A 25,887-nucleotide genomic window follows, 5' to 3' on the forward strand; every position below is an offset into this window, starting at 1 on the left:
GGGCTGTGAAAACGAATAATAATATAAAAAAGAACAATATACATATGTGACATTTCACATTTACATAAACATATACAGAGCAATTTCTTTTTCTTGTGTTTAGGTCTTAAAAACCTCGATGGGATATGTTTCTGTTCTACACGCAATGAAAAATAAATAATATACTTCTGCAAATTTTACAACTGTCCATTAACTTGATAAAAGAAGTATTACGAGAAGAAAATCTTAATATATTCCTCTAAATGATAAATTATGCCCCAAAGCAACAAGAAGTAAAAAGACGAGATGAAAAATTTGACAGCGTAAAGAGTAATCGAATTATTAATTATTAACAAGATTCCTCGAGACCACGAATATTTCTGACGAAACATTTTTCTTTCTTCTTGCGTTCATTTTTCTCCACATCGACATTTTTTCTTTTTTCTTTTTGCTTTGGGTGCATAATACTTGAGCAGCTTTAAACTTACTTCTAGTTGACTACTTACAGACGATCCGCAGACACGCTATTGATGAATATTTAACCAGTCTACGATCCGTAACCGCAGCTGATACTTTTGTTACAAGTGTTGCTCGTGTTAGGTATCATCATTGTCCACTGTCATTTTCCCTATTTCTCATCGATTATGCGCTCTTTTTGAGGTGGAAACTTGGACACATTGCGAATGGACGACAGTTGGTATACCATCACGAGTAGCTACGATCAAAAGCAATGGTGTTACTGCTATTATACTATAATATAAAAATAATATAAATAATACAATTATGCTAAAATATAATATAATGAATCATCAAGAAAACTCTGAATCAATAGCCCGCGAATTTTTTAGCAAATTCATATTTCCATGAATATCATTTAAGAAAATATAACTTGGATAAAAAATTGTTTTACTTTCTGGATATTATAGAGAATACTGTACTGTATCACGTGCATTTTGTGTAATTTTTCATTTCCAAAATTTCCATAAATCCATGAAAATCCGAAATCTGTTAATCAGTAAAAATTGTTTATTCGTATAGAATAACGATTAAGAATACATAGAAGAAAACTTGTAGAAGTTATTTGCAAGAGTTTTCACCGTTTATTTCCGTCAACGTTGACGAATGAAAGTTCGCGTGGTGCGTGGCTAATAAACGTTATTAACAATTGTGTATGGAACACCATCACAATGGGTGAAAACAAAGAGAGATTGGCCATAGTTTTCTTTGATGCGCGCAGATAAAAAATAAACGAGCTGTACGGTTTGCTGGCAACAGAAAACGTCACCTTATAAAAATCACCGCTCCCATCGTCTGCGACGTTACTTTAGTTCTTCTCATGTCGCGAAGTACACGACTTTTCTCTTACACGAGAACTTACAATAATTTTTTCTTTGTACGATGAATAATTTCGATTATAATTAATACTTGATTTGTTTCGTGAGATACTTTTAGTTTGACCAAAAGGTCCAGTCTGTTGTGTATATGGTGAGAAATTAAATTAAGTCGACAGAAAATGATGTTAAATGCGAAGATTTTGATTATCATGGGATTAGTGAGTTATGGGGTTATTGCTAGAAACATGGAAGGCAATAAAGAGCTTCTTAAGGAACCAAATAATAAGAAGCATGGAGTTTCTATGTTGATGGAAATAGCGAAGGAGCTTGTACAAAGATCCTCGACTAGTAGTCAGGTATGTCATCATATAATAATATATTATAAATATAATAGTGAATTATATTTATTATGTACATATTTAATATCGTATACAAGGTGTTTCTAGCACCTTAGCTTAGGTCAAATACATTTATATTCAATTTAAGAAAGTAAAGGCAACTGGAATCTTTGATTTCGCCTCTGCTTCAGAAGCAAACACATATACCTCGTGTTGCACTATGCGAAATTATTTAATTTTAATTCGTGAAATATTCGTCTACATAGTTTCAACATTTTTGGTGAGAAATATCTTATACAGTAGCATAATAATGATAACAGAAATTATTACAAAACCGAACATACTGAAGTAATTTTGTCAGAAATTATAAAATAAACGAATTAAGAATAGATGAAGTATTAATTTTTAACGATACAATTCTTACAGGTGTTGAATCTGAATTTATCAAATTTGTTATTACTTTTGGTATTGAAAGCAGTCGTGTTTGGAGCAGGATATCTAGGCCATCATGGTTACAAAGGACGCGACTTAGAAGAAGGTGTATTTTATCGAAACAATTATCAAAATTGAACAATGTTTTCTTATATTTAGACATACGAAATATTGAAAATAATAATATATTTCTAGAAAATGTGGTATCTGAAGCTGAAGTTACGTTGGCATTAGGATACTTAATGGGAGATACGTGTCTGTATAGAGCAGCTTGTGAAGAACCTCACGTCGCGAAAGAATATCTAGGAGCTGCAGAAATGATCATCCAAACGATAAAATTGCTACCCCAGTACGTAATTTATAATAAATTTTTCTAAATATATCTTTTAGTTCGTCTAGCGCTAGATTATGAATTTTCATGCCTTTATGGGAAAAAAATACAAAGGATAAATAAAATGCATATAATATTCAAAAATGTATAAAATATACAAAGTAAAGTATTTTTTATACATAATATTTAGTACATGAAATAAATCTCTACTCAGGTCCCGTTTCTTTGTGTTCATAAAGGCATAAATGTGCATAAATATTCGCAGCTTATAATTTTTAAAAATAGCTGTATCTACTTTTCAGAGGTTCGTCGATTGAAGGGAAGTATCAGCAAATAGTGACGGAATTCCGAAAAGCCATCGAACATGGTGTTGCAGATAATTGTCCGCCTCAATATACTTGCAAGAAAGAGAATATTAAGAATTTTTTGAAAGAAGAGGGGAAATGAAAACATGCTGAATTAATAGTTGATGCTCTGGAAGAACCTATAGTATTTATTGGATGCTTCCAAAAATAAATTGTACGCTTCTAAATGACTCCTTTAATTTTTTACCATTATTACATTTGTCCATAGAGCTCTTTTTTGTTATTTGTCAATTTGATAATTAGTGTCAATTGAAAAAACTAACCTCTATCAATTATCCTTTTTTAAACAAATTGATCATTTTTCTAGTAACGTCGTAGATTACAATCATTGTTAGGCTTTATATAATTAATTTCTGACAGTGTAAAAACCGAAGTACTTAAGTGCACGAAGAATTGAACTTGAAATATTCAGATTGTGCTGAAAAATTTTATTTTATTAGAGACCAGTACGGCGTCGGACGGCCCATCGGCGGAACCGACAGCCAAACGACATATAGATATATCTAGAATTTTATGATTCATGTACCATAAAGCTTGAAAAATTACTAACAATATACACGCAGTATATCTGCATAATTTTAACATATTACATATTTAGTTACCTGCTTCTTCCTCCAAAACTATCAAGAATCTTACTTCGCAGTTTCAAATTCGTATTCATATGCGCCATCTTGATGTTTTCTAGCATTCCTTTCCTAGAAATGATTTAATTTTTATTGAAAAAACGTAAAAACAGTAGTATCTGACAAAATATGCATTATCTTAAACATAACGAGATACTTAAGTAAAACGTTAAACGTTGATTTACCTAATTTTTCTTATTTTATTTCAATTTTACGACGAAGAAATAATGCATTAGTATCACAGTCGTTTAAAAACTAAAAGCTTTCGTATTCGCCGCCAGACGTCAGTTCTGCAGTTTGACAACTAACCTATCATGATGAGGCATACAGCATTGACGATCAAGTTTTGATTTTCGCCTATTCACGCCGTTTGAGCATATAAACAATTTTTGCCTGTAATAGTATTACAGTACTTATAACCACGATTGACTAAAAAATGAGTTCCATAGGCACAGGGGTAAATATATAGTGTATTAATTTAAAAGAAACTGTGATAATCCATTAGTTATGAACAATTATAAAATATAACCTCCTTCTGATTTTCAGTATGATTTGTCTGCTTCTCAATTTTCACCTGACGGACGTGTGTTTCAAGTGGAATATGCACAAAAAGCCGTCGAAAATGGAGGGTGAGTGTTCAAATAGTTTTATTTGTCAATTTATCCTAAAAATATCTTTTGCGGATTTGGTTATCTACACCGTTCACAAGACTTTAAAGATACTGCAGTGACACAGAGAATTTTCAATAATTTATAAACTTTTGTTATAGTTTAAAATATTTATTTGAAAATTATATTGCTTTGATTATAGAACAGTTATAGGATTAAGAGGAAAAGATGGCATTGTATTTGCTGTGGAAAAGATAGTTACTTCCAAGCTTTATGAGGTTGGCACAAATAAAAGAATATTCAATATAGACAAACATCTTGGTATGGCAGTTTCTGGTTTGATATCCGATGCCAGACAGATCGTAGAGATCGCTAGATCCGAAGCGTCTAGCTACAAATCCCAATATGGAATTGGTATTCCTCTGAAATACTTAAACGAAAGAGTTTCTATGTACATGCATGCGTATACTTTGTATTCGGCAGTCAGGCCATACGGCTGTTCTGTAATACTTGGTGCATATGAACACGATGGCCCAGCTATGTATATGATAGATCCTTCTGGAGTTTCATATGGGTACTACGGTTGTGCTGTTGGTATGTATTAATATATGAGATATGTCCATTTTAAATATATACATATGATTATTTCTATAAACATCTTCTATAAACATCTATAAACATCGGATACAATTTTTAATTTTTTACAAAAAAATATTAAAATACTTTGGTCAGAAGTGATTATTTTGAAAGATATTTTGACTTTAATCTTGTAAAATTTATTGTATGAAAGGCAAGGGAAGGCATCGCAACGTTTTTATGTTTATATTTTCCTTGCCTTTCATACGATAAGTTTTACGAAAGTAAAGTTAAAATATCTCTCGAACCAATCATTTTTTAATCAAGGTACCTTAATACTTTTTTGTAGAGAATTAAAGTATGCATCGAATGGTGTATAAGAAATTGTTCATTTTAAAAAGTTATGTTATTGAAATCTCTGAAAAATAAGAAAGTAAAAAAAGAATCGATATATCTTATTAAGTTTTCCCCATGAAATCAAACAACTATCATTTGAAATATTTTTCGAATTTCTGATATTTATAGAAATAATCAGATGTATATATTTAAAACGGACATATCACATATATTAATACATATCAACAGCACAACCATTATATTTAAATACATCATTCTGTAGGCAAGGCAAAACAGTCTGCAAAGACGGAAATTGAAAAATTGAAGCTATCTGAAATGACTTGCAATGAATTAGTAAAAGAAGCAGCACGTATAATTTATCTTGTTCACGATGAATTAAAAGACAAGCAGTTTGAGCTTGAAATGAGCTGGGTTGGTAAACACACGAATGGAAGGCACGAGCGTATACCGGCGGACGTAAAAGCTGATGCTGAGGCAAAAGCGAAACAAGCAATGGCGGAAGATTCAGACAGTGACACGGAAGACATGTAAATTGACTCGATAATCTTAAAGATACTTTTTACATTGTAAGTTATAATTTAAATACCTACAAATTACTGCAACAAATTTATTGTCATCTTGATATAGTCAAATAAAGAATACTGTCTGTTGTTTATAAAATTGCATATTCTCTCTTTTTAATATAAAGCATCATTTAGTTTCATAATCTCTCGATGTGTTACAAACGAATGTTATGGATTTCTTTTATCAATTTACCACAGTGTGACATAACTTTTTAATCTGCTCGAGAAAAATCCTGCATCACACATCCATTCGTTAAATGTAAATTTTGTAAACAATCGGGGGCCTGTCATCCGCAATAATCCACAAATAACGAGTACGGTTTTCCCTGCCGTTAATTGGATTTGCAAATCTTTTTACTCGCCGAAAAAGGATTCTTTGTACTCTACATGCAAAGGATACAATACAACAAAATCAAGTTTGCTTAAAAAAATAATCCTTAGCAATTTGTAAGAAATTTCCTTTATACATAATTCCAATTTGAACTCTCTGTCTAATCAGAATATAACACAGAATCCAAACAAACTCGTTTCCAGCATCAGTTCTCAGGATTGTACTTCCAACCAGATCTCCAGCTCTTTCATCACCTAGTTTCCATCATGATACATCTATCCTCAAGAGAGAATACCCTTACCCAATGCAATTAAGTGCACCAAGTGACCGGAGGTTGAAAACAATATGACCATGTGATCGTTGATTTCATCCTAATGGAATGAAACTGGTAACCGCGAGGGGTTGAACGGGGGTTGCTGCTGTAGTTTCGCGCATGCTGTTTCTACCTGCCGGCAAGAGGGTTGGTTTTAGCCGGTAACGGCGACTGATAGAGAGTACGTGCAGTCAGAGGAAAGGGTAGTTTCATCCGGGCTTTATATAAGGGTACGTACAGTTTGAAACTTAGTCATAAACTGCTTTTGGTTGATGCATGTAGTCCGCTTCTTGCGCGACTTCGAAAAGAGGAACGTAATCTGTCCGACGATTAACGCGTTCAATCGCCACGTGGTGCTTTTTCGTTTGCTTTTTCCCCTTTTTCGTGTCGGTGGTAAAAAAAAAAAAAAAAAAAAAAGGGCGGAGAAGTGTGGAAGTGTAAAGGCAGAAAAATACAAGAAGAATGTCCTTGAACCGTAGCACCGTGGACAATGTCGTTTACGATGCCGATGATCAAGTCAGTCCGATGGTGTACGTCGCTGCAGCGATCGCATTGGGATTTATCGGATTTTTTGGTTTCACCATGAATCTTCTGGTGGCGATCGTGATCGTCAAGGACGCGCAGATACTGTGGACACCCGTCAACGTGATCCTGGTTAATCTTGTCGTAAGACATCAAATAATAGTTCTTGAAACGATATTAGCTGATTTTATAACGTTTTTCATACTGGTTTTTGAAGTTTGCGAGCGATGATTTATAAATGTTGAAAGATCTTAGTTTAGTAAATTCATTTTGGAATGAGTAAGAATATTAATTGATTCGATATTTAGAAATTATTTCTTCATAATTACAGTCGACAGATATCTACTATTTTTTCCAAAATTGTATTGTGGTAAAATAGAGGTCAATATAAATCAATTTTTTTAATTCTTCAAAACCTGTATCCTCTTGCATAATAATTTACTGGTAATATTACCAAATTTACAAGTTATAAATTGTAGATTATACACATCTGCTTTACAATTTTATAATCTTATATAGAATAATCAAATAATTCGTAATTTGTAAAGTTTACTCGTAAAATTTTATTTGTTTTTTGTTTAAACGAGAGAGGATAATATCGTTAAAGGTATTTATGTGAAATCTTCTCAGTCGTATAATTCGCATAGGAGATGTTAAGGTTCGTGGATGCGAATAATTTATACGTCTGTATATCGCGCCTCCATGCAACTCTTTAGCACGGTGCTAAGTAGACGTATTAGTTACACTCTACGTTACTCACATAGAAACTGTGTCATTCGATATTATGCAAATGAATCGTTTGCTTTTCTCTTTCATGGGAAACTAGATATACCTATAACTTGATTGGATTTTTATAATTTAAAAACCAATCAAGTTATTATCCAGTTATTGGAATTGTCGTAAATTTGATTACTTTTATGAAATTCTATCTTCTGACTAATTGGTAAGTGAAGATTCAGTTGATTGAAAATTCTAATCGGAAAATCTGTGGAATAAATTTATTTTCTATTGTTTTAGATTACAATCGCGGGAGAATTTTAACCGAAACCATGACGAGCAATTTGGAAACCAGTATTTACGTAGTTCAGATTTTTATTAAAAATATTAAAATCGATTCTCGCCACATCGATTTACTCCATTAATTTAATCGAAGCTTCGCGTGCATTAATTTTCCACCGTATAATTGATGCTTTCAGCTCTTTCATTTTCAATCGTAACGTCGAAGAATGTTATCCTTTCAATTAATTTTATTACAGAATTATTAACGCATCATAGATTTATATCTCTGCTGAATTTTGTAAGAACGTTCCATACAATCATGATTCCTTTCCCGGGGATGAGGCTAGAGAAGAGGATGAAAGCTCTGAAATTCGAGGAATTATAGTTGAAGAAGATGGAGTTGCGCGTACTCTAGCAACGAAAGCGACTAGAAGAAATTCTTCTAGAAAGCAGAATCGACCTTAGAGTACTAAGTCGATAAAATTCGTGGAGCTTTCACGGCAGGCTTTCGTGTTATCACACCTTTAACTTTGATTTTTTTTTTATGATACAATTATTCGGCGAACTAGAGATACGAAACGATCGAAAAAAATATAGAAGAGTGTGAATATTTATAGAGTTGCAAACTTCACTAAAGTTGGAATCTACCGCAACAGAACGGTGTTTTTCCGCGTCGTTTGTGTCAATCAATTCTCTAATGGCACCCTCGTAGCACCGTGTTTTCATCGAATATCACCGAAAATATTCCCATTGTGGAATTGAATACGAGTGTTGAATGGAAATTGAAAAATTGCGAAAGTTCTCTGATCGTTTTGTTTTTTCTTTTATTTCGTTTTATGCGATAATTGTTTTACACATCTGTTCCTTTCCGTTTGAGTAAAGACTCAACGTGAATAATTTAAGGACAATTTTTACTTCAGGTTGGCGATTTCCTGGTGGCTGCGTTTGGAAATCCTGTTGCGATGGTTTCTGCTATCACAGGCGGATGGTACTGGGGCTACAAAATGTGCCTCTGGTATAATTTATCGTTTATTAAACGTAATCGCATGAAACTTCTCCGAGGCATATCAACTACATACGAGACGATATTCCCTTTCATCCTGAACGAATGTAATCTTCCTATTATTCCCTTTTCTTACTCGCTTTCGTTGTAATCGCGATGCACATCGTGGTTTCTCGCGGTAGAGAATAATTGAATCTCGGATAAATGTAATCTTCTTGCTGCCGTTTAAAGCGGCTGACTCCAACGAACGGAAAGAAACTCAGGCAACTTTTACTGAAAATTAATGGCTGAGCAGAATTGTTTTCCCCGCGGCTTACAGTTGAAAATTAAAGACAAACGTGAAAATGTCTGATAAAGCATTCGCATTACAGCATTGCGATTAGTTTACGCTGTCTCGACTTACGCTATAATTAGTTTACACCATCAATATCGGCTATTTACGGAATACGGTAAAATTTCTTGTTATGTGGAATGGCAACGACACTCCGTGATCCTTGGTGAAAGGAAAAATTGAATTCTTCGTCGTGACAGATCTAACGCTACTGCGTCAGTATTGGTAGGCATGTACGTACAGAGCGAATTGTGTCATTTTTTTTAACGAGCTTGTAAAGCAACATACGTAAGCTACAAAAGCTACCATTGAAAGGGGAAGGTTTTTCTGGAAATAGAACAGCCGAAACACGGCCAACGAAACCAGCCCTTCTCTGCTCTCTTCTATTCCGTCTCCATTGGGAGCGTGATTACTTTACAACGTTAAAATTCCAGCCAATGTTGGTATTTAATTATGAAGATTTCACAAATGAATAACTCGCTTTCATCTTCTTAACTTATTTCATTCAAATATTTCTCTACGTTTATTTGAAAGTTTTGTTCACTGATTCTCTATGATACAGCACTTTTTTTTTTATACAAAATACAGAATAATCGTTCAGAAGAATTAGAATAACCAAGGAAAACGAAGTAGGAAGTACTATTTATGTTACTATGATACTTATGTTCCAGATGAAACTTCCAAGCACAAACGCAATGTGTGAATGTTGTGACATTCCCTGTCATGCACGTTTCGCTCGTAGAATTTCAATAGCACGAACAGAAAATCCATTTATTTAATACGTTAATGCTCATTATCGGCACGAATGTAATTATTCAGGAGCGTGCGCCAATGAAGATGCGGTTCGTTAAACGTAATTATCGTAAGATAATTCTGCAAAACTTTATTCGAGTTCTTTTCTGTTTAAAAAAATTATCGCCTATTTCATTTGGTTAACTTTTATCTTCTTCCAAGTAAGTACTTATCGACTGGCCCATCTTTTCAGTTGCTGGTTATTTCATTTTCGCTTCCTCCCGTTAATTCTGTAATTCCTTTAATTCAGCGACTGTTTTTAGCGTTATTTTTCTATATTTTTATATCTTTGAATATAGCTATTACTATTGCAACATAATCAATTTTATATATATAAATATCTTAATACATGTATACTTATCATCAGTATAAATGTGGGATATAAGATAAAATGAAGTATTTTCGAACTCAAATCGTCGAGACTTGAGAGTGGTTAATAAAGGAACGTAAAAGCGAGCCGAGTATCTTTTATGAATTATTTTTGCCTTCATTTTGTCACAAAATTTGACGAATTTCCTCGTTAACGGAACGTATAATTATCCCTGGAACTAATAATTCTTTAGGATTCCTAGAATGGACGAGTTTCGTTATAACGAGATGAAACGTTCGCTCTGTCACGGTCTCGTAAAATCCTGTGTCTCTTTCAGGTCATTAAATATGGTGTCGAGACGACGAAATTAAGAGAAAGTATCTGGCGCACGGTGTACCTACCGCAAAGTGGAGTTTCGTGGTTTGCCATCGTTTAAACGTTCAACAAACCTTCGAAGAATTCTTCGTGGACACCGCAAATGATAAAAGCAAACAATGTTACGTCTAAGTCCGAGAGAGAATTGGGAATAAACGGATATTTCTAGTGAAAAGTTGAGAAATGTAAATCGACACGATTGCAATCGAAAATTGACGTCGTCGTACAGGATGTCCCAGTTCCTCTCTCTAAAACTATACTGGCATATTTTATAAATAAAAGTTTAAAGATATAGCCTTCGGTCAAATATAAGTTCATAAAAAGTTCATAGAAAAATTATAGTTTAAAATAAAACTGGTTACAATAGTTATTCTTATATCTTACTGCTTTTTGATGATACTTTTGTATCTGATAGAATTGTAACTTTAAAGTTTCATTGATCTTACTAATGGTTTATTGCAACAATATATTATTCTGATTGTGATAACGCGAGTAATATTAATTTATAAAAATTTCAAGTTCCCATGATACTTATAGAATAAAATATGCCAAAGATCCCAGGTCGAAGTCAAATCTAACAATTTTCAGAAATTTCGTTAATCTCTCGCCCAATTTCTCCTGCCTAGAATGATTAATATTAACCAAAAATCTTTGGCTTGTTACAATTCCATTGAAACAACGTTTTTCTTTTTTTGTTTTTCAAAGCTACGCTTGGTTCATGTCCACTCTGGGGTTCGCCAGTATCGGGAACCTGACAGTAATGGCTGTTGAAAGGTGGTTACTGGTAGCCAGACCGATGAAAGCTCTGTCCATAAGGTGAGAATGATTCCATTTACTTTTACTTTATTTGGCAGGCAAAGATGTTTCGAAAGAACTGTGTATATATTTCGTCAAGGTGAAGAAAAATGGCCTTGACTTTGTCAGTCGAATCGCGGAGCAACACGACGGACGTTCCGCTCCGAAAACCTCAACTCGTCGCGACACACGTGCACGTGAACAATGTAGAGAAGAAGTGGATCGTAACACTCGATCCTGCATAATACACGATGCTTTTCTTTGCTCTGTCTAATTACACGTCGAGATACGTCGCATGTCGAATCGAATAACGCGAAGGCGAATTGATCGTTCGTTCCGCTTACAATTACAAGTTATAGCTTTTCAGATCAATCTTATGAATCGAGCGTTTATGTAAATACAGCTCCATGTTTATGCTTTTATGTAAATGAACGTTCGCGGCGAGAAATAATTACTAATTTATAAATATTCAGAAGATAAAAAGCATAACACTGAACAGCTAGCTTCATAGATCAGAATTTCTGATGTCTCAACAGAGACCCGTCAAACAACTTTCAATCGCAGTCTTTGAACTTTATAGTGGAAAAAATTTGTATCGCAAGCTGAGAAAATCTTACGAAAATTCTTGTCTCTCTACAGAAATTCGGAGAAGCCTTTTCTAACAATTTGTAACATTTTGCGCCGTCGACTGTTCGACGAATACGAAAACGTTCGAAGCAAAGATGTTTCACGTCGTGGATCGAGCCTGTAAGGTAGTAGCATTCTTTAATAACCCGCGAGAGTCGCCTGTGTAATTATGAACGTCGTTCTAGATTCTAGAGGATAAGTTCAAGATTAAAAATCCGCGTGAATCACTTCAACGGTATTTTACCGATCTTCTAATCAATTTTGGATTAACAATGTCGGTTTCCGTTCTTTAGACGCTTCTTAAGGTGCAGCTTTTCACTCTTACGTTAAGACAGGATGGTGTTTCGACGATGAAAAAGAAAACGCGTAGAGAAATGTTCTTAAGTGCTTACGCTACGATGATAAAGGAGAAAATAAATTTTCCTGGCCGCGAGCCACGATTACTTCGTTGAACACCGTAAACGAAGTAATCCTCTAACGCGAAAATTTTTGCCGACAATCGTCGGCCAACCAAAAACCGAATTAAACTGAACACGTTCGGACGTGACACGTGTTTCTTAGAAAAAGGAGATTTTTACTTCCAACTTTGTTCCCATTGATATTGAAACTTTAATCGATTGCAACGAAAGTTGTACGAAATGTTCCAGTAACATCCTTATCTATTCTTGAAGAAACGTTCCGTTGCAAATTTTCGATGCGATTCTTTCGAAATGTGCAACGTGTCTTCCGTGATTATTCTACATAAATGAATTTTTTATTTCTCTGCCAAGTTATTTAAAAACCAAGAAAGAGGCTAATTCTCGAGATACTCTGTATTGCCTATGCAATTACCTACTATACTAAATATATCAAATATTACAAATAAATACTATACTGAATAATATACTAAATATAATTGCAGATTTTGTCAATACCATTTAATGACGAAATCCGCAATCACTTGGTTGCCAACCCAATATTATGCACGCCGACGATAAGCTGCCTTATAATTTTACTTCACGCACTGTCTGTACGAATCGTCTGTTTTCTACAGGCATGCGATAACACTTGGAATCTTTGTCTGGATCTATGCACTCTGCCTCTCTCTGCCACCACTATTTGGCTGGGGTAGTTACGGTCCAGAGGCAGGAAACGTGTCTTGCAGCGTGTCCTGGGAAGTCCACGACCCTCTTACCAAAAGCGACAGCTACATAGGATTCCTCTTCGTGTTTGGTCTGATCATCCCCGTTTTGGTGATCAGTAGTAGTTACGTGGCAATTATAGCGACCTTGAGAAAAGTGCGAAAGAGAGCAGGTAAGTTAGTTCCTGATCGTAATCTTTTCTAATAATTTGCAAAATCTGATCGAGTCTGATCGAAATCTCCTCAAAACTACGGTAAAGCTTCGTCTATGTAAACTTGTCGGCAGATAAGCGATTCGTACAATAGGAATTCCTCGCAGTATTTCTTTTTTATTTAATTTGTAATTTACAATTTGTCCAGATGGCCATTTGGTAAATGTTTCTAACTTATTTGCTAAGTAACATGTGGATGGCTACCCCCAGCTGGATACCATCTTTGAGTTGAGTTTGACTGTTTTATTTCTTATCTTGAAAATTGAACATAAGAAAATTTACTTTTTTTATTATTTAATTTGTACTTTACAATTTGTCCAGATGGACATTTGGCAAATGTTTCTAACTTAATTGCTAAATAACATGTGGATGGCTACCCCCAGCGGGATACCATCTTTGAGTTGAGTTTGACTGTTTTATTTCTTATCTTGAAAATTGAACATAAGAAAATTTACTTTTTTTATTATTTAATTTGTACTTTACAATTTGTCCAGCTGGACATTTGGCAAATGTTTCTAACTTAATTGCTAAATAACATGTGGATGGCTACCCCCAGCGGGATACCATCTTCGAGTTTGACTATTTTATTTCTTACCTTGAAAATTGAACATAAAAAAATTTCTTTTTTTGAATTGTTTAATTTGTACTTTACAATTTGTCCAGATGGACATTTGGTAAATGTTTCTAACTTAATTGCTAAATAACATGTGGATGGCTGCCCCCAGGGGGTACCATCTTCGAGTTCGTCTATTTTATTTCTTTAGTCAGGTCAGTGGGGTGTTTTTTTTTTAATTTTTCGTTCAAATAAATGAGCTCGATCGACGGAAGGCTATTTAATTGAGCGCTAGATAATAAAACTTCAAATACATAAACGGACTTAATACGAACAGAGTTCTTCTATAGTTTGCCTTTTGTATTTGTGAAAGAGCCATACTTCCGTTGCTCACGTTAGCAACGCGAAAATAATTTGTTTCACAGGCGCAAGCGGAAGACGCGAGGCGAAGATCACGAAAATGGTTGCACTAATGATAACTGCCTTCCTGCTCGCCTGGTCGCCTTACGCTGCTCTTGCGATCGCCGCGCAATATTTCGACGTAAGTTGTAAATTCATATCCAAGAATATAATCTTTTAAAGTGGTCACAGTTCCATAATTTCACGCAGAAAATTTTACAACTTCCTCTTATTACTTACATCGATCTTCTTGAATACATCTTTTCTTAGTGTTATCAGACGAACAATTTCTAATTTTGTTCTTGCAAAGTTTCGTTTAACGCGCGATGTAAAATTCAAATTTTCGTTGATAGAACTGAGATAACACGAAAACTCGCGTTACGAGGTTCTTCACCATCAACACCAGTTTCATATTAATTCGTAAGATCGGCTGAAATTGAGAAAGCTGTATCGTTGCACGCGATACGAGATGCACCTTCCTTTGTTCGTACACCGTGAACGATTTGCATATCTATACATGTGGGGTGAAAGTATTTCGTTATAATTTCGTATTACCAGCAGGTGCCATTAACAGACACAACGCCATAACGATGCCCGTTAAATATCGTCACTCGTTTCGTATGTATTCGATGATACTTTGTGTTTCAAACTGGTCTCCGAACCTAGCACTGAACATCGCCATCGACGAGAAAGTTCAAACTTGTCGTTTGAACTTTCAATTTTATAAACATAATAATTTCTTTACTTAAGAATCTTCCGTTTTTTAATATAATCACGTCCATTATAATTTATTTAGAAATCACAACGCTATTGGTAGACGATGCAATACAACCGACAAAACTTATTATGCAGCTAATAGAAATCGTTTAGCGAGAGCAACAGATTATTCTAACAAAATCTTCGATTAATTTTCTAGGCGAAGCCATCGGCATCGGTAGCTGTGCTTCCGGCGTTATTGGCCAAATCCTCCATTTGCTACAACCCTATAATCTACGCAGGTTTAAACAGCCAATTTCCCCGCTCTCTAAAGAAGATCTTCGACGTACGAATCGCGAGATCCTCGTTACCGGACAGTCAAAACACCGCGTTGACGCTGTTGAACAGACAAGAGCAAAGGAACTGAGGACCATTATCTCTATCGAACAACGCCATAAATGTCTGCAGCTATGTAGATGTTGGATGAATCGTGGAACCATCGAATATAAGTCGTCTTAACAACGTGGTTCTTCCTTCTTGCCTCTTTGTTGTTTGCTTTCGCTTCTTTTCGTCCGCTGGATTTGCTTATCCGATTACGGATTCACGTACGTGAGCGGATCTTTTGTTTCTGCGATCGAATTAGTCGTGAGAACAGCGTTGAATTTTGCCGGGATACGCTAAACGTTCTTTCGTTTCGATGCGAAGATCTTAACACCTGGTGGAAGTTTCGAAGATCGCGGTGAAAAGCAAACGATACGCGTTCTTTTCTTTCGTTTTCCGGTATTTTCGTTTGCTTTTTACAGTCTTCGTGGCTCTCACGCGTTGCCATGTGTTAATTGATGCGTGAACTTTTTTGGCCGCTTGGTTCCACCGATGAACGTCGCAGTGTGTCTCTCGAAGATCGTTCGTGTAATGAAACGTGCGAATAAGAAAAATTGAATTTCATTACGGTTTGGTTTCACACAGCGTGACATTCTTTGCCGAAATCATTCGTAGCAGGTAGTTTGAATGTATTTTGGCGCAGGTAAATTGCTAAAATACCGAATGAAAGAAACACCGAAGTTTTGAGTAGAGTAAGATAGAATTATTTAAGTTAGAAGGATATTTGAGCGAAGCTAAGTAATTCGCCTTGCGATTCGCCAAATCTCACAATGAACAATTTTCAAGCAAGCCACGTTTCAAGATATTCGACTTGTTAATCACGCGATAAACGAGAAGACGGATGATCATAATGTCAGAGAAACAATAAGAATCTCGATTAAACTTCATTTGTAATCTATATTGCACGCGACATATTTTAAGTCCATAAAATGACAATTGGTCGTAAATTAAAAGCAAGTGGAAGGAAAAAAGCAAAGCTTGGAGCAATGACGAAATTACGTTATCCATTAAGTATCGTAAGGATCGTAAAGCAGACGCGTTGTTATAATTTAGAAATAAAAATAACCAATAAGCAATCATATCTCTCTCTGTTCTCCATTGAAAGAGATTCTACGCTCGTAGAATAGTAATAGTTGCGCTGTTATTCTTTCTAATTCCTCTTACGAGTTCCAGTCGCGATGGAATCATTATGGATGGCTTTGCAAAGTATCTGTATTACGATTCGTAACACGTGCGATTATGGCAAGATAGCGAAAGTGAAATCGCGAGGAAAATTCAACGTCGCTAATCAAACCTTTTCTGAAGCAACCGCGTACGATGCGATTGACCCATCCAGATATGTAATTTCAAATTCAATCAGAAATTCGAATCGCAATTATATCTGCACGCTCTCCCATATCGTCGTTATTTTTCTTCAATTGTAATTATATTAAATTAAATTCAATTAAATTATAATCATGGCAAAAGAACATACAGTGGTTCGCGAAAGTAATCGAACGTTCGTAAACGTTTTTTAATATCGCGTGTCACGTAAAACATTTTGAAATTTCACTGGCATCGTGAGATACGGATATGCTGATTATATTGAATTAAATTTTGAAACAAATGTAAAAACGTACACGGAAAGTACGCAAGATGTTTAATGCAAGTACACGTGTATCTTTTAGAAATTATAAAACAGCCGAATAAGCCTCGATATTCGGTAGGATCGTCTTTCACACTTATTATACGCCCAAGATGACTATCTATGCTGTATACTAATCTTTCGCTAAATACATATTTGCGGTAAATATCTCGTGGCTTCTGTACGCGTTTCCAGATTGATTTGAAATATTATTAATACAACGATAGTACAACGTTCCAAAATGTTTTCTATAACGTAAAATGTTTTCTACATAAAAGTTTTCTGCAGTGAGCGTTCGCGTATTTTTGCGCGCCACTCTACACCTACGTAGAGTACAGTTTATGAAGACACTGCAGATGATCGAAGAAGAGAATTTTTCCCTGAAATTTTCTGAAAACGCGCGTTTCTATATTCTACGACTGAGACTACGATAGATAATCGTCGTATCGGTTGATCGTATCGTGACTATGGCAAGATAGCGAAAACAGGATTAGGATTTCCATTAATCGAGCGTGTAACGACTCGAGCGAAGAGCGAAAAGGAATGAATGGATACCGTGCGTAATCTGTCTGTGAACGTTTTCACAAGAACGATCGGTATTACGCAACGATAATTGGCCACAGTCTCGCGACTACGAAGATTCGTTCGAGACGACGAGTTGCACGCCAGCCGTGAGACAGGTTTCGAATAAAAGCAAAAGCCACGGCGAAATGGGACATTGGATCTTGGTTTTTTTATTGCCACATCCTTAGCACGTGACCGTAATACTTCATCGATGGCCAAAGAAAATCTTGGCAACTGATACACGTGCTCGTCGTTTGAGAAAGAGAAGAATAGGAATCGTGGGATTAACGAACGAGGAACTATTTGTTCCGGAAGCTTTATCGTACAGAACGATTTTACACAGAAGTTTACAAATTGTTATTTTTCTCTATTGTTTATTGCATTTCATCTTTCGATAAGAGAAACGATATTTTTTCGTGGTTGATCTTCTCTTAATTTTCTTCTCGTAACGTACAAATCCGATCGTACTGTGCAACGTTCGATGCTAAATTTTTAACTGATTCGAATAATCCTACCCTGTGTTGAATTTTCTACGAATGAAATTCCTATCTTACAAAGTAGCTTTTATTTATCGTATCTTTAACGTATAAAGTTTCCCTCGATTTGCCATCGAAAATTAACAAATCCTTTGTATAATAAGAAACAGCTGACTGTAACTATTTTGTGAAATATATTTTTAGTATTCTTTCACGGATCGAAGGCGTAGAAACTAGATATTTTTGTAGGAAAGCGCGTTGCGAGTTAAAGAACGATCGCATCGGGCCAGTGCACAGTGCGGCATTGGAATGAGAATTGGGGACAAAAATCAGAATTCGCTGGTCACATTCGTTCGCACGTTCGCAGATCAGATACACAGGTAATCGCATTAGATTTTGAGGTAGAAACGACTTTTATTAACTTCCGTCGATTTTTTGGGGAGAATTACTGTTCACGATTATATCGTTTACTTACAGACTGATGATATCATCGTACAATAAGATCGAAATCGGACGATTATTTAGATTCTTATCCACCGCATACCGCATTGTATGGCGTAACGATTGGAACCAGATCCGAATGCGGATGAAGCCAGAAAGAATTAAAAAATGACGGCTTCGAAAGGAGCGTTTGCGATATAAACGTTAGTCGAGGCAAGCAGCCTTTTTTTTGTTTTTTAACATAGAGACTCGTTTTCGACGAGAAACCTGCTTCGAACAGGAGTGTCGATCCTTTACGGAAGCGAATTTTTCGAGAGTGGAAGCAAAGATAAAAGTTACAGTTAAACGCGAAAACATGCGAGAAGAGTCAAATGGAAAGAGGTAGTTGATGAGAGGAATTGATAAGTTTCTACGTTCAATCCGATAATCGTTTCGTTTTGTTAAGAAAAAATTAATCCACGTTGTTTAAAAGCTCGACTAAGTAACTTTATGGAAAAAGAAGCGAGTGGATGAAATAAAAGAGAAATAATTTTCCCGAACAAAAGCATCAAACTGTGGATAAAAAATATTCCATATTCCCCATTAAAATATATCATCGCCGTTTTAACGAATCTTCTACGCATTTTGTATTAAACCCTCTCCTGTTCCGTCAAACGATTTATAGAAAAGTACTTGACTATTTCATAACAAATCGTCTTCAATGGAAGCAATTAACCGAAAGAACAGATACAATTCGCCGTTTCGACGAGACGGTCGTAAAACACGAAGAACGACCGGCAGAAAATGTCTTCGTTGTCAACGAGCCAGAATCTCTCTTGAACGAAAGAAGAAGAACGAATTTTTTCGACAGGGATACTTTCATTTCCTGACATTTAAATCTTACGTGGAACGAGTTAACCAAATCGATGGAGAAGCAATTAGGAGGGAAGAAAAGAGGCAGAAGAACGGCGAATCTGACGTAGCTTCTGAAATCTGAGCTGTTGAAAATAGGATCCACGTTAAGAGACGCGAGTTTCTATTCTTTCGTTGAACAAGGCCATAAACTTGACAAATGAAAGGCGATTTCAGAGCAAGTGTAATTTACCGATATAAATGGCTGTGAAAGGAACTTATCGAGTGGACCACGGAAAAGATCGTACTGCGACTTGATCGATCGCTAGAAATCTAATGGTAAATTGTGGCCAATTCGATTCGATTCGATATACGACCGTCTTGTTAGTTATTTCATCACGAGAGCAAGAAATAAGAAATATTTCGTGTTTTTGGTGGGTCGATTCGGTTGGTTGAATTGTTACGGAGCAACGTGGATTGTTATCGGTCTGGAATATACAGAGAATCCAAAGTTTCATGGATTTTCCGTATATATTACGCGACCAATACACAAACACGTTATACAGTACGTCGCTTCACGTTATTCTCTTATGCTGTTAGGTTGCACGTTTGAAGAAACGACAGATTACGCGTAGTGAGTTTGCAGACTGAAGTCAGAAATATTGGATTGGCGATTACGATAAAGAGAACGATCTGGTTTCTACGATTGTTTGATTAATCTATATCACGTCTCTTCGAAGATATGACATTTATCGTTTAATTAGTCGATTAGCTCGTCTATAATACTCTGCTGAGATTTATGTTACAACGATCTATATTCTCCGAGAGCAGGTAAACCAGTTTTGCCTGTAAGATTTATCAAGTGTTGAGAATTCTCAGGTAATAAAAACATGGAGCGCGTGCTTTCAACTTGCGGCAACTCGTAACAGCTTAAAAAAGCAAGTCTCGTTGAAGAAACGTGGCGCAGCCCTACGCTTCTGTTCGAGTAGTGGTCCCAATAAAACTTTTGCTTATATAAAAGTAAATGAGAACGTAGACCATTAAAAGAGTCGAAAAGTTGATTTTCATCTTCTTCGGAGGAATAACGTGGAGTAAGAATGAAAAAGAAAAACAAGGTCGTTAGCGAGCGTGACTTTTAAGGAATTTTTCCTCATCGAATCCTTGAAATTTATGCGCACACTTTATGGCGCGCATTTTTATGTACGTGCGATTTAATAGCACGAAGATGTTTCTCTACTTGAGACACGCATCGATCGAGAAAGAAATCGATATGCACGGTACGTGTAATACGCGGTGGTTTCGATATGGGACGGGCCACAGTGCAGCGAACTGTTCCGATAGCAAATCGGTCGCGAACGAGTAACGGTACCGAACCAGTGAAATTTGTCCTAATTCTTTATTTCGCCACGATTCGCGAAACGCTATCTCGTGCTTGATACGTTCTATAAAATAGTTTCTTTTTTGTCGCGCATAAAAATTTCTACGTTTCATAATTTTTGATCGGAGATTTCTAGGTCTCGCTCATTTAACATTCGTAATCGTTGTTTTCGATATAAAAATAGGAAAATGTACGTAAATGTAAGAAGATCGCAGGCGAACTCGTAGCGATTACACGTTTGTTTGTTCTAACGTTACTTTGCGACTAGAAAAGAATAGCTTAATATGAAAATACATTCGTCACATTTGACGATGCTATTGCTACGTTCTCGTCGTTTAAATTGAATTTTATTTGAAAACGATATCTCGCTCTGGGTTCCTATGTCTCTGTCGCTTGAATTGAACGCGGTAAAAGTATCGAGAGGTGGAATTATTTCAAAATGATATGCACCAGCAGTTTCCTACGCTCTTATTTCTTGAATCGAATTTAATCAAACTTTTACCACGTCGAATTAATACCTGCGATTTCCTATATTGCTGTTGCTGCGACGTTGATAAAAAGCCTGATGATCGGTCGAAACTGCGATTAGATTAGATTAGATTAAAATAGATAAATTAGATATTCGAAATCACTTACTTCGTTTCTGCTTTATATCTAATACGTTCTCCAAAACGGGACCAAGTATTTTACAATGCCTCGAAAGGCGATAGAAATCGTTAAAAATACGAGTTAAGGTAAATGGAAAGTAAATAAAAATATTTGAATCGCCAGTACTTGACGGTTTACTTCCGATGATATGTGAGCGTTGCAATTATTTTGACCGTCTGGCACAGGTAAAAATAATTCGACCTGGTCTCGAAGAAAAGAAAATTATAAAAGAGAAACTCGAGTCCTTCGACACTCGAAACGAGCGTCCAAGTTTCTGGGTGTCCTGGTTTATCCTCCTATCGATAAATTCGTTCGTACAGGCGTATGATATTATTATTCGCGATTATTCGTATAGCGGAACATTTCTTGTACAAATTCCAATTACACAAACGAACGCAACAAGTCAACGTGGATCTAGTTTCTTATCAATCGTGATCTTACCGACCACGATCATGTTCCACGTATTTGTATCGGTTTAAAAACATGATTATGCAACTTGGAAAAACTCTAGCAATTTTTCTTTTCCACTTCAGCGTTACACGTTTCGTTTTGCAATTATACGTTGTCTCTGCTAATTTATACTTTTTATACTTTATTAATTTATACTTGTGGTTATTGCGTTAGGGATTATAAAAGGAATACAGCGTTCTTCGGTGCTAGAAACAATTTTCTTTTCTTATTGTTGGGCTTTAAAAGTTATAAATCTCAGAGGTTTGATTTCGGTTTATCGGTTGACATCGAAAAAGAATTGGAAAGTAAGAACTGTTGGAAATCGTAGAAGACGGCAGTAGAATTTTATTTTAGCTTTAAAATTCGCAACCCACGGATATTTGTTTCTTTACCTTTGCCTTTAAAGAGTCAGATCTGCCTGAAGCAAATTATTAGACCGTCCGAAAAGTTTTTTTGGTTTTATAAGGAAATAATAAATGCACAATATTTTTCGTTTTATATTATTTTATCGAGCTACGTACGATCCATTTTCTTCTATCGAAATCAAAAATCAGAACGTCCGACAGATTAGGTTTCATGTTCGTACAAAGATGCGTCGTTGTAAAAAACGTGTAAGTTGTAAAGACACTTTTCGGACAGGCTAATACAAATTACAAATTACACCGTGTGACACAGTTTGACACTTGTAACGGGTAGACTATCGAACATTCCTTTCTCACAGACCCGTTATTTGCTTAATACATTCTCATCGGTCTCACACAAATCATCATATTAATTCGTCCAGTCATCGTGGTAAAAGATTGCCGTTATTCTATTGCACAATCACATTTTAAGATTTACTCGTCAAATCTTCAACTTTCACTTGTAAGTATCGTCCACTTCGTTGATACTACTCGTTCATCTTCGAAGAGAATTTGTGGTCTCAAAACGGCCAGCCGTTAAATTAATCATCGTGCTCTGTCGTTTAAATTGTAAAGCAACTTCTACGAGCAACTATCGAAGAAAGCTTGCAGCGATTTTGTTTCGACGGTGGTTCCACAGCGACGAAAAAATAATATTCGTGATGACAGAAGCCAATTATAAACGTCGGAAATACCTGCGATATTCGTACATCAATAATATCTAGAAGCGTGGACGATCAGAGAGATGCGGTTCTGTTTGCCATCGACTTAATCTTAGAGCGTAAACGTGTTATTCTTCGAGATATTTACAATTGATAAATTGCTTCCGTTTGTCGTACAAATAGCACGTTCCATCCTCGATTATTAATGGAATAAAATGTTAAATAATCGATCAGAGGTAAGATGAAATAAAATATCGCATCGTGAAAAGAACGATGCAGAGACAAAGTTTTCTAAATTGTACATTTTAAATGGAATCGTAATTTTGATAAACGCATTTTGTTTCACGTGTTTAGCGAGATATCGAATAATAATGTACGATAAATGATATTAAAACGACGATCAAAGATGAACGTTCTTGACATTTAACAAACGTTTGATACTCTAAAGTGTAACAAGATCTGGAAACGATATGAAAAACTGTTCGAAAGTATAGAAAGTATATTGGAATTAAAAGAAACTGTTTCGCCGAAGGGGTAGAATTTTATAAAGAATATCCAATTAGGATAGCAGAGCGAATCGTCGTTGTAAAATGTAACGGATATTACGTTACTATTTAATGATGGTAATAACGATTAACGAAGACGCTCCTAAACGAGCTCGGATAATCTTTCAGTAAATTGTTCTTTTATCGTGTTTATTATCGATATTCTTTATTCTCTGATATTAAATGTAAATTATAAATAAACGAAATGAGAAGATCAATGAGAAGAACTCCTATGCGCTTATACGTTGTCTTTACTAATTTATAATAAACTTGTCGTTATTCTATTGGAGATTATAAAAAAGAATACAGTGTTCTTCGGTTGATGAGAAAATTATACTGGGAATCAGCTGGTACACGAGCTATACCTAGACAAATTTTTCTTCCTTTTATTATTTAATTTGTACTTTACAATTTGTCCAGATGGACATTTGGTAAATGTTTCTAACTTAATTGCTAAATAACATGTGGATGGCTACCCCCAGCGGGATACCATCTTCGAGTTTGGCTATTTTATTTTTTACCTTGAAAATTGAACATAAAAAAATTTCTTTTTTTGAATTGTTTAATTTGTACTTTACAATTTGTCCAGCTGAGCATTTGGCAAATGTTTCTAACTTAATTGCTAAATAACATGCGGATGGCTACCCCCAGCGGGATACCATCTTCGAGTTTGGCTATTTTATTTTTTACCTTGAAAATTGAACATAAAAAAATTTCTTTTTTGAATTGTTTAATTTGTACTTTACAATTTGTCCAGCTGGGCATTTGGCAAATGTTTCTAACTTAATTGCTAAATAACATGTGGATGGCTACTCCCAGCGGGATACCATCTTCGAGTTTGGCTATTTTATTTTTTACCTTGAAAATTGAACATAAAAAAATTTCTTTTTTGAATTGTTTAATTTGTACTTTACAATTTGTCCAGCTGGGCATTTGGCAAATGTTTCTAACTTAATTGCTAAATAACATGTGGATGGCTACTCCCAGCGGGATACCATCTTCGAGTTTGGCTATTTTATTTTTTACCTTGAAAATTGAACATAAAAAAATTTCTTTTTTTGAATTGTTTAATTTGTACTTTACAATTTGTCCAGCTGGACATTTGGTAAATTTTTCTAACTTAATATAAGAAAATGACTCGGTATTATACGCCTACTATGTCGACGAATAAGACAATGCTCGAATATTCCAATAGTATATCAAGATGCGAAGCAATCTTTCACTTTTATTTCACTTTTCACGAATTGATAATCCTAACAGCGTGGTAAATCAAACTCTTATATTCTCTACTTTCCACTGATTAAAAAACCTTCTATCCTGCGATATCTCAATTTAAAGAATTTCCAATACCATTTCATCCACCTCGTACGAATAATACGAAATGGTTTGTCATTCCGTCAATCCATCAAAAGTCCATCAATCTCCGATCCTCCTCCGATCTTTTCAATCCAAAAAGTTAGCAATACCACGGTTCTGACTTGTAACGAGCAGCCCCAAATCATTTTCCCACTACCAATGGATCAACCAGCCATCACAGCAACAGAAGCAAAATTCTAATCGAACCTCCCACTTTTGCATCGACAGCATAGTATAACAAAGGTGTCGAGGTAACTCACGATTGGTTTGTGTATCTCATTGTTGCTGGTTCGCGGGACATCTTTGTGAACGGGGACCATCGAAAAGCAAGAAGAAGCAAGTGCTGGTGGGAGGGAAAACTCTCTCTCTCGAGCACAGCTGATCATTAAAGCTACCGCTGGCCAGTCAAACTTTCACGCTCGGTGATATCCAAGCTTCGTGCGTCGAAACGCGTCGAGTCTCAAGGTCTGCGAAAATCGATCGACCGATTTTTTTCGCTCGAGCCCCTGCACCTGGGCCTATTAACCTCGTTTTCGCTAAATCGAAATTTAACGGAAGATAAAAGCGAGATAAATTTTCGAAATACGAAAGCAGTGAATGTGATTCGATCGACTCGCTAAACAATAAGAATCTTCGCTATAGAGCGACGTTGAAAAATCTGCCAACTTCGTTTTCGCTGAATCGAAATTCAGCCGAGTTCGTACAATACGAACATCGCGAACGACAAGATCGACCTACGTATTTACGTACGAAACATCGAGAGTTTTTAACCTAACGCAAACTAAAAGGTGTTTATCTCGTTTTCATTGCATCGATATTTAATCAGAAATATGACCGAATGAATCTTCCACGAAATAAATTTCCGATCGAATCGACACGTCAAAGGATAAGGAACCTTCGCTGTAAAGTGACATTAAAAGGCGTAGGTATCGGGTTCTAGCGAGAAGAATCGTGAGCGAGGATATCCGAATGGAATTAATGGAAAAGTTGCATGGTGAAACTGAATCGATGAAACGTTGATTAAAAAGGACGATTTCAATTTGGCAGAAGAAACTTCTTTCGTAGAAATGGTAAGGAAAACGCGGAGGAACGAGCGCACGAGAAAGGAAGGAAACGCTGGCTGCGCGTAAATCGCAAGAAAGAAGTCGAGGACCAGCGCCACGAGGTAAGGAAAAGTGTTACGGATCGCGTCCCACGATTTTCGACGACTCGATCGAGGAGCTTCGTCGACGACCAGATACACTGT

At 35.8% G+C, this 25,887-nt stretch overlaps 3 protein-coding genes across 5 annotated transcripts; all 3 read left to right on the top strand.

Moving 5' to 3' along the window:
• Positions 1 to 1,492: 1,492 nt before the first annotated feature.
• LOC126866118 (uncharacterized) lies at positions 1,493 to 3,016 on the top strand. Its single transcript, XM_050619283.1, has 4 exons — positions 1,493 to 1,669; positions 2,078 to 2,189; positions 2,243 to 2,432; positions 2,717 to 3,016. The coding sequence occupies exons 1-4, from the start codon at positions 1,493 to 1,495 to the stop codon at positions 2,859 to 2,861; spliced, it is 624 nt and encodes a 207-aa protein (XP_050475240.1). The 3' UTR covers positions 2,862 to 3,016.
• Positions 3,017 to 3,701: 685 nt separating this feature from the next.
• LOC126866113 (proteasome subunit alpha type-3) lies at positions 3,702 to 5,608 on the top strand. Its single transcript, XM_050619277.1, has 4 exons — positions 3,702 to 3,859; positions 3,949 to 4,031; positions 4,213 to 4,604; positions 5,206 to 5,608. The coding sequence occupies exons 1-4, from the start codon at positions 3,839 to 3,841 to the stop codon at positions 5,472 to 5,474; spliced, it is 765 nt and encodes a 254-aa protein (XP_050475234.1). The 5' UTR covers positions 3,702 to 3,838; the 3' UTR covers positions 5,475 to 5,608.
• Positions 5,609 to 5,745: 137 nt separating this feature from the next.
• On the top strand, positions 5,746 to 16,720 carry LOC126866108 (green-sensitive opsin-like). 3 transcript variants are annotated; one of them, XM_050619268.1, is made up of 7 exons: positions 5,746 to 6,380; positions 6,630 to 6,816; positions 8,592 to 8,686; positions 11,188 to 11,298; positions 12,938 to 13,197; positions 14,215 to 14,330; positions 15,105 to 16,720. In XM_050619268.1, the coding sequence occupies exons 2-7, from the start codon at positions 6,676 to 6,678 to the stop codon at positions 15,309 to 15,311; spliced, it is 930 nt and encodes a 309-aa protein (XP_050475225.1). In that variant the 5' UTR covers positions 5,746 to 6,380; positions 6,630 to 6,675; the 3' UTR covers positions 15,312 to 16,720. The 3 variants fall into 3 exon arrangements, with proteins under 3 accessions (XP_050475225.1, XP_050475223.1, XP_050475224.1); XM_050619266.1 differs by having other exon boundaries at positions 5,746 to 6,816; XM_050619267.1 differs by having other exon boundaries at positions 5,746 to 6,804.
• Positions 16,721 to 25,887: the final 9,167 nt, after the last annotated feature.

The sequence above is a fragment of the Bombus huntii genome, chromosome 5 (assembly GCF_024542735.1).
Source record: "Bombus huntii isolate Logan2020A chromosome 5, iyBomHunt1.1, whole genome shotgun sequence".
Classification (NCBI taxonomy): Eukaryota; Metazoa; Arthropoda; class Insecta; order Hymenoptera; family Apidae; genus Bombus; species Bombus huntii.

Bases quoted from the DNA above. Each gene is read 5' to 3' on its own strand.
- LOC126866118 (XM_050619283.1), top strand. From the start codon at position 1,493: ATGATGTTAAATGCGAAGATTTTGATTATCATGGGATTAGTGAGTTAT. The intron at 2,190-2,242 runs GTGTATTTTATC...TCTTATATTTAG, and splicing joins AGGACGCGACTTAGAAGAAG to ACATACGAAATATTGAAAAT. The intron at 2,433-2,716 runs GTACGTAATTTA...TCTACTTTTCAG, and splicing joins ACGATAAAATTGCTACCCCA to AGGTTCGTCGATTGAAGGGA.
- LOC126866113 (XM_050619277.1), top strand. From the start codon at position 3,839: ATGAGTTCCATAGGCACAGGG. The intron at 3,860-3,948 runs GTAAATATATAG...TCTGATTTTCAG, and splicing joins TGAGTTCCATAGGCACAGGG to TATGATTTGTCTGCTTCTCA. The intron at 4,605-5,205 runs GTATGTATTAAT...ATCATTCTGTAG, and splicing joins GTACTACGGTTGTGCTGTTG to GCAAGGCAAAACAGTCTGCA.
- LOC126866108 (XM_050619266.1), top strand. From the start codon at position 6,613: ATGTCCTTGAACCGTAGCACCGTGGACAATGTCGTTTACGATGCCGAT. The intron at 6,817-8,591 runs GTAAGACATCAA...TTTTTACTTCAG, and splicing joins TGATCCTGGTTAATCTTGTC to GTTGGCGATTTCCTGGTGGC. The intron at 11,299-12,937 runs GTGAGAATGATT...TGTTTTCTACAG, and splicing joins ATGAAAGCTCTGTCCATAAG to GCATGCGATAACACTTGGAA.